We start from the raw sequence: 16,040 nt of genomic DNA, 5'->3' as shown, positions 1-16,040 counted from the left end.
TATATTCAATATCTTACAATAACATGTCATCAAAAAGAATCTGAAAGAATATATAACAAATCACTTGACTATACACCTGAAACATAACATTGTTCAGTTGATTAATCGTGTCTGATTCATTGCAACCCCATGGACTGCAGCACGATAGGCTTCCCTGTACTTCACCATCTCCAAGAGTTTGCTCAAACTCATGTCCATTGAGTTGGTGGTGCCGTCCAACCATCTCATCAACAACACTGGAACTCAACTATACATCAATTTAAAAAATAAGTGCAAAAATAAAAGTGAACCTAAAATTTTGTGTTCAGTTTAGTTGCTCAATTGTGTCTGACTCTGCGACCCCATGAATCGCAGCACGCCAGGCCTCCCTGTCCATCACAAACTCCTGGAGTTTACTCAAACTCATGTCCATCGAGTTGGTGATGCCATCCAGCCATCTCATCCTCCGTCATCCCCTTCTCCTCCTGTCCCCAGTCCCTCCCAGCATCAGGGTCTTTTCCAATGAGTCAACTCTTCCCATGAGGTGGCCAAAGTATTGGAGTTTCAGCTCCAGCATGTCCTTCCAATGAACACCCAGGACTGATCTCCTTTAGGATGGACTGGTTGGATCTCCTTGCAGTCCAAGGGACTCCCAAGAGTCTTCTCCAACACCACAGTTCAAAAGCATCAATTCTTCGGCACTCAGCTTTCTTCGCAGTCCAACTCACATCCATACATGACCACTGGAAAAACCATAGCCTTGACTAGACGAACCTTTGTTGGCAGAGTAATGTCTCTGCTTTTGAATATGCTATCTAGGTTGGTCATAACTTTCCTTCCAAGGAGTAAGCGTCTTAATTTCATGGCTGCAATCACCATCTGCAGTGATTTTGGAGCCCAAAAAAATAAAGTCTGACACTGTTTCCACTGTTTCCCCATCTATTTGCCATGAAGTGATGGGACCAGATGCCATGATCTTAGTTTTCTGAATGTTGAGCTTTAAGCCAACTTTTTCACTCTCCTCTTTCACTTTCATCAAGAGGCTTTTTAGTTCCTCTTCACTTTCTGCCATAAGGTGGTGTCATCTGCATATCTGAGGTTATTGATATTTTTCCCGGCAATCTTAATTCCAGCTTGTGCTTCTTCCAGCCCAGCGTTTCTCATGATGTACTCTGCTGCTGCTGCTGCTGCTGCTAAGGCGCTTCAGTTGTGTCTCTGTGCGACCCCGTAGACGGCAACCCACAAGGCTCCACTGTCCCTGGGATTCTCCAGGCAAGAACACTGGAGTGGGTTGCCATTTCCTTCTCCAATCATGATGTACTCTGCATAAAAGTTAAATAAGCAGGGTGACAATATACAGCCTGACGTACTCTTTTTCCTATTTGGAACCAGTCTGTTGTTCCATGTCCAGTTCTAACTGTTGCTTCCTGACCTGCATATAGGTTTCTCAAGAGGCAGGTCAGGTGGTCTGGTATTCCCATCTCTTTCTTAGAATATTCAAAATACATAAAAGTTATTCCAGTTGTACAAAAAGTAAGAGAATTTGTTCTTAGCAGGCTGACATAGGAAATTCTTTAAAATAGCCTGTTTTTTTAAATAGTTATTTATTTGGCTGCACCAGGTCTTAGTTGTGGCACTTGGGATCTTTGATCTTCATTGTGGCATGCGATCTAGTTCCCTGACCAGGGATCAAACCTGGGCCCCCTGAATTGGGAACTCAGTCTTAACCACTGGACCACCAGGGGAAGTATCTAAGAAATTCTTTGGGCTGATGAAAAGGAATCCACCAAAGGAATTCACATCTCCAGGAAGGATTTAAGAACTTTGGAAATTATATTGTTGTTCAGTCGTGCGTCTTGTCCCACTATTTGCCACCCCATGGACTGCAGCATGCCAGGCTTCCCTGCCCATCAACATCTCCCAGAGCTTGCTCAAATTCATGTCCGTTGAGTCAGTGATGCCATCCACCCATCTTGACCTCTGTCATCCCCTCCTTCCTGCCTTCAGTCTTTCCTAGCATCAGGGTCTTTTCCAATGAGTCAGTTTTTCCCATCAGGTGGCCAAAGTATTGGAGCTTCAGCTTCAGCATCAGTCCTTCCCATGAACATTCACGACTGATTTCCTTTAGCATGAACTGGCTGTATCTCCTTGCAGTGTAAAGGACTCTCAAGAGTCTTCTCCAACACCACAGTTCAAAAGCATCAATTCTTCAGTGCTCAGCCTTCTTTATGGTCCAAAGCTCACATCTGTACATTGCTACTGGAAAAACCTCTTTGACTATACAGACCTTTGTTGGCCAAGTGATGTCTCTGCTTTTTAATATGCTGTCTAGGTTGGTCATAGCTTTTCTTCCAAGGAGCCAAGCGACTTTTAATTTCATGGCTGCAGTCACCATCTGCAGTGATTTGGGGACCCAAAAAAATAAAGTCTGTCACTGTTTCCATTGTTTCCCCATCTATTTGCCATGAAGTGATGGGACCAGATGCCATGATCTTAGTTTTCTGAATGTTGAGCTTTAAGCCAGCTTTTTTCACTCTCCTCTTTCACCTTTATCAAGAGGCTCTTTAGTTCTTCTTCACTTTCTGCCCTAAGGGTGGTATCATCTATATATCTGAGGTTATTGATATTTCTCCTGGCAATCTCGATGCCAGCTTGTGCTTCATCCAGGCTGGCATTTCGCATGATGTACTCTGCATATAAGTTAAATACGCAGAGTGACAATATACAGCCTTGATGTACTCCTTTCCCAGTTTGGAACCAGTCCGTTGTTCCCTGTCCAGTTCTAACTGTTGCTTCGTGACCTGTACACAGGTTTCTCAGGAGGCAGGTAAGGTGGTCTGGTATTCCCATCTCTTTAAGAATTTTCCACAATTTGTTGTGATCCACACAGTCAAAGGCTTTAGCATAGTCATTGAAACAGAAGTAGATGTTTTTCTGGAATTTGCTTGCTCTTTCTATGATCCAGTGGCTGTTGGCAATTTAATCTTTGGCTCCTCTGCCTTTTCTAAATTCAGTTTGAACATCGAGAAGTTCTTGGTTCATGTACATTGAAACCTCACTTGGAGAATTTTGAGCATTACTTGGCTAGCATGTGAAATGAGTGAAATTGTGTGGTAGTTTGAACATTCTTTGCCTTTCTTTGGGATTGGAATGAAAACTGATCTTTTCCAGTCCTGTGGCCACTGTTGAGTTTTCCAAATATGCTGGCATATTGAGTGCAGCACTTTAACAGCATCATCTTTTAGGATTTGAACTAGCTCAGCTGGAATTCTGTCTCCTCCACCAGCTTGTTCATAGTGATGCTTCCTAAGGCCCACTTGACTTCACACTTCAGGATGTCTGATTCTAGGTGAGTGATCACACTATCCTGGTTATATGGGTCATTATCTCTTGTATAGTTCTGTGTATTCTTGCCACCTCTTCTTAATATCTTCTGCTTCTGTTAGTTTCATACCATTTCTGTCCTTTATTGTGCCCATCTTTGCATGAAATGTTCCCTTGCTATCTTTGGTATTCTTGAAGAGATCTTCTTTCCCACTCTATTGTTTTTCTCTATTTCTTCACATTGATCACTTAGGAAGGCTTTCTCATCTCTCCTTGCTATTCTTTGGAACTCTGCATTCAGATGGATATATCTTTCCTTTTCTCCTTTGCCTTTTGCATCTCTTCTTTTCTCAGGTATTTGTAAGGCCTCCTCAGACAACCATTTTATGTTTTTGCATTTCTTTTTCTTGGGGATAGTTTTGATCACTGCCTCCTATACAATGGGGTTTCCCTTGTGGCTCAGCTGGTAAAGAATCTGCCTTCGATGCCGGAGACCTGGGTTTGATTCCTGGGTTAGGAAGATCTCCTGAAAAAGGGAAAGGCTACCCACTACAGTATTCTGGCCTGGAGAATTTCATGGACTGTATCATGGGGTCACAAAGAGTCAGACCTGACTAAGCGACTTTCACTTTCACTTCACTTTCACTCCCGTAGAGTAATATGAACACCCATCCATAGTTCACAAACTCTGTCTATCAGTTCTAATCCTTTGAATCTATTTGTCACTTCCCCTGTATAATCTTAATGGATTTGATTTAGGTCATACCTGGAAATGATATATCTGTCAGTAAATACAAAAGATAAGTTTTCCTTTATGTTTCTAAATACCTATCAGTTGTTTAAAAAAAAAGTTTACAGTGTGTGGTATTTATATGTAGAAGTAAAGTAGATAAAAGTAATAGCACAAAGGATGGGAGAGGACAGTAAATCGAATTATGTTGAAAGAAGGTTATTGTACATAAAGTTGTATAGTATTAAGGCAGACTGATGATGGTGCATCTCTCACCCAGCAAAGGGAACAAGGGTATGGGGCAAAGTCCAGAGGAAACCAAAGACTGGGTCTGAAGAGTCCTTTCCCAATGGAGTTACACAGGATGTGCTTAATTCCTCCAGCTTTGTTATGACATCTGTGAAAACATTAGGCCTATCATCGTTAGGCACAGTGAACCATTATCAGTTAGGGAATAGTGGGAACCCTCCCCCAAATCCAAGTTCCCAGATGCCAACTAAGGGCCAAACTGGCAAGGCCTTTCAAAGGATAGCAATCCCAGCCCTGCCATTTTAGTTCTTTTTTACACTGTGGTTCAGGGCAGGCTTTGCAATGGGGAAAAGCAACATATGTGGGGTGTCATAGACCAAGTGGGATGAGGAGGGTGTCTACAAATAATGGACACTTATTCTGAGGAAGTCATTCATATGGGTGGGGGCAATCTGGAATGAGGAATAAATTCTCAAGAATAGAGCGGTGTTATATGGGGGAACGGTGTCAGCACAGATGACAAACTGCTTACATACAGGAGACTTGATCAAACAAGTCAATGTACATTAACCCTACTGGAACCATGTCTCTCACTGTTGCAGAGAGGAGTTATGAATACAAAAGAATGAAACATGTATGGTTGGGTTGGAATTGGATTTAGGAATATGAATTCATAATTTAAGACATATAAAAGCAGATGAAGAAATGTAGATGTAAATATGCGTCTGTGTGTGTATACACATATTCTCTATTTCTTTGCATTGGGAAAGCCTTGGAGTAATTACACCCTAAAAGCAATGAGCACACATATCACTCCTGTCTTCTAAGTTCTCCACTGTCTTAGTCTGTTCAACCTGCCATATTTTTAGGTGGTTTTTTTGTGTTTTCTTTGGTACATGGCATGTGGGATCTTAGTGCCCCTGAGCAGGGATCAAACCTGCAGCCCCTTCAGAGATAGCATGGAGTCTTAACAACTAGACTGTCAGGAAAATCCCTTTATTTCCTTCTTTGTGCTTGCTTTTAGTTTAGTTTGCTCTTTTTCTAGTTTCTTGAAGTGGAAGTTTAGGTTATTAAGATTTTTCTTATTTTTACAATATAGACATTTACAGCTACAAATTTCCTTCCAAGTACTGCTTCTGCTGCATCCAGTAAGTTTCAGTATGTTGTTTTAATTTTCGTTCATTTCAATGGATTTTCAAAGTTCTCTTGTGATTTCTTCTTTGTCCCATTGACTAAGAATATGCTTCTTTTAATTTCCATCAGATGGAAATTGGATGGTGTATTCCAGACATGTGTTAGGTCTATTAGGTATATAGAGTTGTTCAAGTCTTCAGTTTCACTGTGATCTTTTGTGTAGTTATTTCTTATGATTTTATACCAATTACTCGATTCCCTGAACTAGTCTTCTTTTCTCCTTAAAATAGCTTGAGAAATTTCTTTTTACTACCTCTAAACCATGTTACACTCATCAATAAGGAATTAGTTAACTATACTGATACCCAGGTAGCACAGTGATAAAGAGTCCACCTGCCAATGCAGGAGACATGGGTTTGATCTCTGGGTAGGGAATATCCCTGGGGGAGGAAATGGCAAACCTGCTCCAGTATTCTTGCCTGGAAAATTCCATGGAGAGAGGAGCCTGGTGGGCTACAGTCATGTGTTTGCAGAGTCAAACTTGACAGTGACTGTGCACATCCACACACGTGCACAACACATTCACACAATTGATATTAAAGCACATGCCTATGACTGAATCCTCTAAGGCACTAAAACTATAATCTAGAAAAATTAAGATATGAGAAAAAGTCACAGTACATCCTTACATGAAGTAGGCAAACTATAAAGAATATGTACTGTCTGATTTCAGTTTTGTTAAAATACAAAAGACTGGAAAGAAACGTCAAGAATCAAAAATTATTTGCTCAGTGTAAGTGAAGCAGTAATATTCTAATTTGCCTTCTCCATGCTAATCTTATCCAAGAGTAGCAAGTACAGGATAGCTGGTAAGGCTTTAAAACTAGGTTGTACAGAATTCCAGTTCCACCCGACTAGTTATTTGACCCTGACACACAATTTTCCAAGCAAGAGCTAATAACAGTACCTGTATCAAAAGGATGCTGTGCTGTGCTTAGCAGTTCAGTCCTGTTGGACTCTTTGTGATCTCATGCACTGTAGCTCACCAGGCTCCTCCATCTATGGGGATTCTCCAGGCAAGAATACTGAGTGGGTTGCCATGCCCTCCTCCAGGGGAATCTTCCCAACCTGGGAATCGAACCCAGGTTTCCCACATTGCAGCAGATTCTTTACCATCTGAGCCACCAAAAAAGCCCAAGAATCCTGGAGTCGGCAATCTATCCCTTTTCCGTTGGAACTTGCCGACACAGGAATCAAACAGGGCTCTCCTGTATTTGCAGACGATTTGTTTGCCAACTGAGCTACTGAGTAAGCCCGAAAGGATAATATAAGGATTAAATGAGCTAATATACTTTAAGTCCTTAGTGCCTACTACATAAGTGCTTTAATAAATGTTAGCCATTATCTTCCAACTACAATCCAATATGCATACTACAGCCAAAATGTAGCAGGCCACTCCATTGTAAAAACTGTCCCTTGGCTTCCTGTCTCACTCAAGGGGGGAAAAATACCCAGCTCTTTAACCCTGATTAGAAATTTCTGCTTGATCTGGCCCCTATTTACCACTTCTATATTCTCTTCATTTCTTCCCCTCAAGGACAACACTCCAGACACACTACCTTCTTTCAGATCTTACACTTACTTGAGTTTTGCAATACTTATCCTGCCTGCAAAAATCTTCACAAAAAGACTTGTCATTTGAAAGTCAAATTTAATCTTCTTAGAGCTTTCTGTGACTACCTTTTAAAATCAGTGACTCAGTTACTCTCTACTATTAGGCGTTTTCTAAATGGCACTACTTACCCATATAGTTAAACAATCTCCTCCTCCCTAATTGTTTTGCCTCTTCTTACTACAGAATCTGGAGAAGGAAATGGCAACCCACTCCAGCAATTCTTGCCTGGAAAATCACATGGACAGAAGAGGCTGGCGGGCTACAGTCCATGGGGTCGCAAGAGTTAGACACGACTTAGCTACTTAACCACGACCACAAGAGTATCCTTTTCATGAGAGCGGTACCTGATACACACGTGTTCTATATTCAATTTTTGCTGAATGAATTATATTTCAATGTGTTTTATTTTCCTTTTTAAAGTAAAATCAATCCTATATAATTTAAGTAGTATGTTAGGGATTACCACAGAATACTCTGTCATTAGTCGGCCTGAGCAACAGCTACTTTGGCAAACTAGGTATGTCTCTGGGTAAGTTTCTCGATCCTGTTTCCTCACTTGAAAAATGGGAATGCTACCTATTTCAAAAGGTATTGCAAAAATTAAAAAACACAACATAGATCAAAACGCTTCAGGACTCAAAGAAATTTTTCTAGTTACAAACAAACTGCTCCTTATACCTAAAGACCTCAGTTGGCAAATCTGCACCAAGACCTCCGCCGGCTTGGAAGAGTCGCTCTAGCCGCCGCCTTCGCCTCTATAGAACGCAGGGGCAGCCGGGAAGTGGGGCGCTGGACCAGGAGGCCAGTGCACGCACTTCCGCCCCCCGTGTCGCTTACAACCAATCGGCCTCTGATGTCCACGCCCCTTCCGCTCCAGGGGACTACCAGCTCCCAGAGCGTCTTCCGGTGGGAGCTGTGCCGCTCCTTATCATGGTGAGTTGGCCAGGGGCGTGAGGGTTTCTTTTGTGATTCCGCTTATCCTCTCTGGTTCCGAAGCGGCCTAGAAATGCTTCACCTGCCCAGAGGAGGGTTCGTCAGAATTATGCTCGAGGTCCCCGGAAGGAGTCTCTAGCTTCCGAGAGATACCCTCAGAGCTCTGATGCCCCCTCGCTCCCTCACCCGGTTCCTTTGCCTCTCGGGACCCCGGCATCGCTCCAGACCGACATTTCGGCTCTGATGAGTGTATGACTCCTCCCTGCCGTGATATTCTTGCTATAGAAATAAAAGTCTTTGCTGGTGTCAGTAACCACAACACCGACAAAAGATCTGAAAACAAGTCCACAGCAGCAATGACCGTATTAGTGATGCTTACAGCAATGATGATAACGTTGCATTAATGAACAGCATGATTAATAGGCCATTGAAGCTGACGCCTCACTCTCCAAATTCGTTTTATTGAGTGCAGATAGCCGGGTACAGCACAACTTTCAGAAGGCCAAAGATTGGCGAAAGTCAAGTGTCGGTCGTTCCTCTTTCGGCAGCTTTTTTGCTGCTTTTGTAGATCCCAGTATACCTTAGGGCTTTAGCAATGTGGTGTTTAAATTTTGTTAGACAAGTTAGTTATTTTATTCTTTCATAAATCAAGTATATAGCTTTCTGAATTTTATCTAAGGGTAAGCAGTGGATTGTGATTTCAGTGTCAAAAGAGGTCCACACCATTTTATCAGAAAAATTTATGGATCTCTTATTGATAGCCTGTATATGACAGAACGACCGTGTTTCTGTGTCTAAACATTGTCATTCCGTTTTTTTCCTTGAGTGGATATGGTGGGAAAATGTCTTATTTATCTACTTAAATATTTTCTAAATTTCCTGTAATGTTTCCTTTAAACATGCAGAAAGTAGGTAAAAGTTTACTCTTTTGGCTGACCAAATAGCCTCTGTGTTCAACATCAGAACATTCACCACTCTGTAGCAGAGTTAAGTTTCTGAAACTTGACCATATCAGTCCTTTGTTTAAAATTCTTCCTTTTTTTTTTTCTTTAGCCCACAAGCTAAAGACCTGTTTAGTATGGCAAGCAAAGACATCTGTAACCTAGCTTCTTATGTTTGCAGGTTTTTTCACATACATATATCCATATTCCAGCTACCATGAACAGCTTGCGGATTGTGCTCTAAGAATTAGACCTTTGCACTGAATTAATATATGCTGTTCTATCTGCCAGAATCGTTCTCCATCCCTTAGGTGTCCTTTAGTCTCTTTCCTGAGCCTTTCTGTCTCAAGGTCCTATTAAGTGCCTCCTTTAGGCTCCTATGAGGCTGCTTTTTACCAGTAACATCTGTAGCCTTTAGCAGACTGTGTTATGATTGTGTATTTACTTGCTTGTCTTTCTCACTTCCTAGGCTGCTCTTTAAGAGCAGAACCTATGTATTCACTGTCATTTTCCCAGAGTCTTTTGTACAGTGCCTGGCCCAGAGGAAGTTTTCAATAAATATCTGTTTCACAGAAGGATGAATAAGTAACCTTGGCAGTAAATTTTTATGTTTGAAGCGTTAGTAATAAGGGAAATATTAGCATTTAAGTTTTATTTTAAAAATTGCCCATTATTTATTATTAATAACATGTGGAAAGCATAGTGCTATCTTAGAAAATGTTGGGAAATACAGCCCTTGTCATTGGTGAAGTTACTGAAAATGAACTTACCACGCAAGATGACAACATGAATTACATGTTGTGTAATGAATTACTGTGGTGAATTACAAAGCAAGTGGCATTTAAAAAAAAAAAAACTGTCGTTTATATAACCTAATATGGCTTCTTGCAGGAAGTGAACCAGTGAACTGAGTACTTTGTTCCTTTATCCCAGTCTCTTAGTCTGCTGTTCATTACTCTCTTCTGTGTGAGGAAACAGAGAGGTCAGATAACTTGCTAAGTGCCACAGGGCTGTTAGTGCCTGGGTTAGACCAGTCTGACCTTTTCAGTCTAGAATTATCGATATGATCTTGAGACAAGGAGTATACCAGTATAGTGGAAATTGAGGAGAGCAGTTTTTCTGAGGAGTGCAATTTCCTCAATAGTGGAAATTGAACAAGAGAAAAAATGGAAAGAAACAGGCTAACTCACTGAACACATTGAGTTCCAGGTTGTAAAATTTGGTATTTATTCCGATAGCAGTGGAGAGCCAATATAATTTTAGAAAGCGTGACATTAAGATTAGGGTATTTGTAATTGTTCCTCCACTATCAGAATGGCATCAGAAATGGATGTCTGCCTTTTAGAAACCTTAGTGATTGTCTTAACCTGAAACTTAAAGTAAATGAAATAATTTTAAATGAGCTAGAAGTTAGAAGATATTCAAGGATACCAGTAGTAAGCAGAATTTGTCTTTGGGACCAAAATATCCCATACATAATTCTTTAAGAATAAAGTATGTTTGTTAACATTAACATTTATTAACATCTCAGATAAAAAATAACATATTGTTCCTTTTCAACTGAATTGGCTTAGCAGAGCCTTAGGTTATTCACATACACTGATCTTTATTTGGGTATCAAAATTGGTAATACCTTTTTCTTGGTGCTTTATTTTTACATTTTAAAGTATAGCTTAAATTTTTATTGTGTAAACTTTCAAACATGCAGAAAATTAGGGAGAATATCATAAAGTCCCCATGTAGCTGTAAGCTGGCCTCCACAGTTACCAACATTTTGCTGTTTTTGTTATGCCACATTTCTAGCACTCGCCCTATTTTCTGCCTTCGCTGAGTCTCAACATAATGCAGCTAATGACACGTCAAACTTAAAGAAATAGAATATATCATTTTATAGCTACTGAGATGTTTCTAAATGCTAACTGTAGGCAAATCATACTTCTGCTTGAATTGGATCTGAAACTTCACATTTTTAATATGTTAACTCCCATTTCCTCTGCTGTTTGTGAAAAGTCAGTGTTTGAGTCAAATTGGCCAACTTTAATGAGATAGAAATGCCGTGTGGTCTAGTGATTGTGGCCTTTACCATCTAGGAAAATGTTTTGTTAAAGTTGAAATCCAAATATTCAAGTGCATGGCACTTAGTAGTCAAGTTATTGATATGACCCATTGAAAATTTTGAAGGATATTTTTTCTCTAGGAACAATTACTTTACCTTTGTAGTAACAGAGATTTTCAGTTTATTTTTCTAGGGTTTTCTTTCTTTTGGTAGATTATTTCCATCTTGAAAGTATATAGAAAATGTATCAGTGTTTTTCCTTTAAAACTTCTTGATTTTATGTCCTATTAACAAAAGTCTTCTCCACATCCAAGGTTATAAAATTATACATCCATGAGTTTCTTCAACATTCTATTGTTTTATATTTGAAAACTTAGATTGAGAAATATGGTAAGGACCCATTTTTGCATTTTTCCAAATACCATTTATTGAATAACCCATACTTGCTCCTACTGACGTTGGATACTACCTTACTTTCAGGCTAATTTCCTATATGTGGTTGAGCTCTTCTTTATGTTAAGGCTTTCTTACATTGTTTCCTGAACTTGAGTGGCAAACCACTGCCCTGTTCTTTCTCTGCTAGGACTGCATACTAGCAGGGACCATGGAAGCTAGCTAGGATGTCACATACTTTGAATGCCTAAGAGAGGAACTCAGAGGTTTGACTCTAATAATAGTCACCAAATCTTTCCTATATAAAGTTTCAATTAGGTAAATGGTATAATTTCTTGGAAATTAGAGCTACTTGGAAACTGCTTTGCCGGTTCAAAATTGCCTAGGCAGTCTATTTTAAAGCAGAGTTTTTGGTCCTGAGCTAAAGTTCCTAGGTTATGAATTCTTGCTGAGATGTTACTAGCATTGTGTACTTAGTTTACTAAAAATTTTTTCCACCACATAGGTTATTATGAATCTTAAGTAGATAAATACATGTAAAGTGTCTAGAATAATTGCTTGGCATGTATCAAGCATTCAAGAAATGTTAGTTGTGATTTACTCTATCATAGGAGTGCAGAAGCTTAGGTACTTAAACGCTGATTTGTATACTTTTTGTTTACTTTAAAGGGGACAATTCATCTCTTTAGAAAACCACAAAGATCTTTTTTTGGCAAGTTATTACAGGAATTTAGACTTGTAGCAGCTGATCGAAGGGTAAGTTATTTTTATTTCTTAATCCTAATTTTAATTATTGTATCAACAATATTATGAAGTTGAAAAAGGTAATTTTTAAGACAGATATAAATCACTCTCAATTCATCACAGTGTTTTCATTTTTTTTGTTGGGTAAGTAATTTGTTAATGTAAAATCACAGCACTTTAGTATACAGTTGTTATGCCTGGGAGGAAACTCGACTTCAATTAGTTTTTTTTTCTGATTTTAAAGAGTTTTGAAGAAAAATTGGTGATTGCCTTATGTTGTTAGTTTTTTAACAAATTAAGTGGATGTGGTCTGAAGCCATGTTTTCTCAGTTTGAATGTAAGGCAGAAAACAAGTTTTCTCTTTAAGTTAAACTTTGAGACTATATAGAAACAATCGGTACCCATTTTGGTCACCCATGTAGGCTTTCTAGTTATTATTCTGTTTTCATTGTTCTCATTACTGTCTCATTTATACTGTAAGTTCCTTAAGGGTAGTGACTGTGTGTCTCTTGCTCACATTTTTAATAAAAGCATAAAATAAAATTTTAAATAATTCTAGCTTTATGTAACATAATAAGCAGAAGCAATGATATTGACCATGTCTTGTGATACTAAACTAAATATTTCTTTTGTTTGTTTTTTACCCTTTTATCTCCTGTTTATAAAACCTTGGGATATAATCAGATGTCAGTAATTCTAGTATTTGGAAATATTCTCACCTCTAGATGTTAAACTTGAAGAGCCAAGGGTAGGGAACTAACTCACCTACTTCTTATGTATCTAGTCCATTTAGGATGCTCTCTTGAGAACAGATACTTATGATGTTGATGGAAAACAACTCTATTGCATAAGTAAGCAGGGAGTTCTTTAAGTACGCTTCAGTGAAGCACAGTATACCGCAGAATAGGTAGTAGGAACAAAACTGATACAGGAACACCTGGATTATACAGATAACCTCTATCATAATTTAAATCTGAAGAGAGACACCTGACTCACTGCTATTCATTACTTCTCCTGCCTTAGTTCTTAGTGATTTCATATTTCATGTGAAAGATCCTTACCTCTCAGTTCCTCACCACAAACCTTGTCCTGTGTCCCTCTCAACTGCCCACTGCTGTGATCACACCATGCTGCTGCTGCTGTTCCACCACTAAGTCATGTCCGACACTTCTGTGACCCTGTGAAGCCCACTGTATGCCTATGTCCAAGACATTTCCCAGGCAAAAATACTGGAGTGGATTGCCATTTCCTTCTCCAGGGAATCTTCCTGACTCAGGGATTGAACCTGCGACTCCTGCTTGGCAGGCAGATTCTTTACCACTGAGCCACTAAGGAAGCCCGATCATGCCATACACTTTATCCTTCACAATAACTATCCTCCCGCTGTCTCAGTTATAAACATTTTACTCATCAGTCACCATCTCTTGTCTTTCCAGTTCCCTTCTCTTGCTGGGACCTCCAGTTCATTGACTCTGCTGCGTTTTCACTGTTTTTCACGTCTCATCGTCAGTTGCTTGCTTATCGATTTAGATTCTCTGGTTCATCATTTTCATTTTCTTGCACATGCCTTCAACTCCTTTGTTCCCATCTTCTGTCTATCATACTTTATTGGTAAATCCTTAACTTTATTAAGTCCAGTCTACTCTGTACCTCATGCAAGCAACTGAGTGTAGCCTTCAACACAAAACCGTACTGTCTGGTCTTACTTTGTATTTTTTTTTTGCCATGCCATGCCACGTGTGGGATCTTAGTTCCCCAACCAGAGACTGAACCTGTGCCCCCTTCAGTGGAAGCACAGATTCTTAACCACTGGTCCACCGGAGAATCCCCCGGTCTCATAAGTTCATGATCAAGTATGCCATTAGTGCTGCCCGTACTGTATCTTCCTAGTTTTTTCAGTTTCCCACGTTCTTAAATGACAGTTTTATACCATTTTCTTTCACTTCTATCCTCAATCTCCCCAAACCTTGTTCATCCTCACTCTAACCTGTTGGATCTTGCTTCCTGTTTCTCTGAAGGAAAAGACGAAATCAGAAAACCTCTGCATCCTGTCAATTAGCACATCTGCTAGCACATCTGCCAACACTCTGCCTTCCCTCCCATTTCTTCGAATGAACTGTCTGATCTGCTCCATAAGGCCAGTCCCTCCGTTGTTGCCTTACTCAGAGCCAGTGTTCCTAGAACCATTCTTTCTTCTCTTGCATTGTTGTTCCTTCTTTAATCTTTCTCCTTCTTGCATCATAATTACATGCCATAAATACCATTCTCAGCTGCTGCTTCCTTTCTCTGCTTGCTTTTGAAGCAAAACTGTTTAGAATTGTTTTTACCCTCTTTGTTTAGTTTCTCTTCTCCCTGTTTCTGTTAAGCAAAACCAGCCTAACTCTAGTCCCCACTTATCCACAGAAACTGCTTTTACAAGTACCTGATAACCTCTGTGTTGCCAAAAGCAATGGTCATCCTCATTTCCCATCTTATTTGGCCTTCAGTGGCATTTGAATCAGTCTTCATCCTTAAAGCATTTTATTCACTTGAACTCTGAACTGCCACCCTTGATTTTCCTCCTGCTTACTTCTTGGAAGTGTGAATGTTTGACACACTCAGTCATGTCTGACTCTTTGTGACCCCATGGACTGTAGCCTGCCAGGCTCCTCTATCCATGGGATTCTCTGAGCAAGAGTACTAGAGTGGGTTGCTGTGCCCTCCTCCAGGGGATCTTCCTGACCCAGGGATTGAACCCTCATCTCTTATGTCTCCTGCATTGGCAGGCAGGTTCTTTACCACTAGTGCCACCTGGCGGGGGGGCGGGCACTTACTTATTAGTCTTTATTTTTAAGTCTCCTTTGTTACTCTCCTCCCATCTTTCTGACTTCTGAGTTTGGAGTGTCCCAGGACTTACAGAACTCTGGCCTCTCTTGTTTGCCTCATTCCATCTTGATGACACTTTCACTACCATATGCTGATGACCCTGTATTTATATTTCAGCCTCTACCTTCTTCCCTACCTTCAATTCCTATATATAATGGCCTTCTCAACATTTTCACCCAAATATCTAATAGCCATCTCAAATTTAGTTAAGATCAAACCTGAACTTTGATTTTCTATCACTTCTTCACCACATGGCTCAGGCCAGAAACCTTAGAGTCACCTTTACCCCTCTCTTTCCTTCACTCCTCACAGCTGTGTTATAAGTAATTCTTGCCGGCTCTATCCTCATAATACTCAGAATCTGACTCTTCTAACACCCACCTTCAAAGCTACCATCATTCCCCACATGGTTTATTGCAAGCACATTCTAAATGGTCTTCCTACTTTCATCCTTGTCCCTGTGCAGTATATTCTAGGTTGAGAAGCTGAATGAGCTTTTAAAAATGAAAGCTAAGTCACTGTTCGATCTCATCTGGAATACATCCCAGTTCTTTTCCCGGCATACATGACACTACTAAATGTAGCCCCAGACTTCCGCTCACCTCTCTTGTCTAGCTGTCCTCAGCCCCTCTTTTATCTCAAAGTATTTGCACTGTGGTTCCTGTTTTCTCTCTGAGATGTCTGGATGCTTAGCATCTTGGCCTCTTTCAGATTTCTGGTGACATGTCATCTCATCAGAGAGCTCTTTTCTGATCACCCTATCTGAAGAGCAGCTCTTTAATCTTCCCTGACTGTGTTCTGACTATGCTCTTTCTTCCTAACACTCATCACCGCCTGACTCTATATTTGCTTCTTGTCTGTCACCCCACCTGGATTTTAAGGTCCATGTTTCATTCACTGCTGTATCTCCTGTGCCTCAAATAGTATCTGTTACAAAATAGATACTCAAATGTTTGTTGACTAACAGCTTGACTCGGCATTAGAACAGTATGTGTTACATGCTTTATCTGCCTTTTT

At 40.1% G+C, this 16,040-nt stretch overlaps 1 protein-coding gene across 4 annotated transcripts in view; it reads left to right on the top strand.

Annotated features, from left to right (window-relative positions):
- The first annotated feature begins 7,971 nt into the window (after positions 1-7,971).
- SLC30A6 (solute carrier family 30 member 6) overlaps positions 7,972-16,040 on the top strand; it is a 63,131-nt gene continuing 55,062 nt past the window's right edge. For all 4 annotated transcript variants that reach the window (XR_010662359.1, XR_010662358.1, XR_010662360.1 and 1 more), the window contains exons 1-2: positions 7,972-8,024; positions 12,084-12,170. Coding sequence is in view for 1 of the 4 variants with exons in the window: in XM_065929469.1 (XP_065785541.1) it covers positions 8,022-8,024; positions 12,084-12,170 (90 nt within the window). In the remaining 3 variants the exon portion in view is untranslated. The remainder of the gene's footprint in view (positions 8,025-12,083; positions 12,171-16,040) is intronic.

The sequence above is a fragment of the Muntiacus reevesi genome, chromosome 3 (assembly GCF_963930625.1).
Source record: "Muntiacus reevesi chromosome 3, mMunRee1.1, whole genome shotgun sequence".
Lineage (NCBI taxonomy): Eukaryota > Metazoa > Chordata > Mammalia > Artiodactyla > Cervidae > Muntiacus > Muntiacus reevesi.
This window is presented reverse-complemented; position numbering and strand designations above follow the sequence as displayed.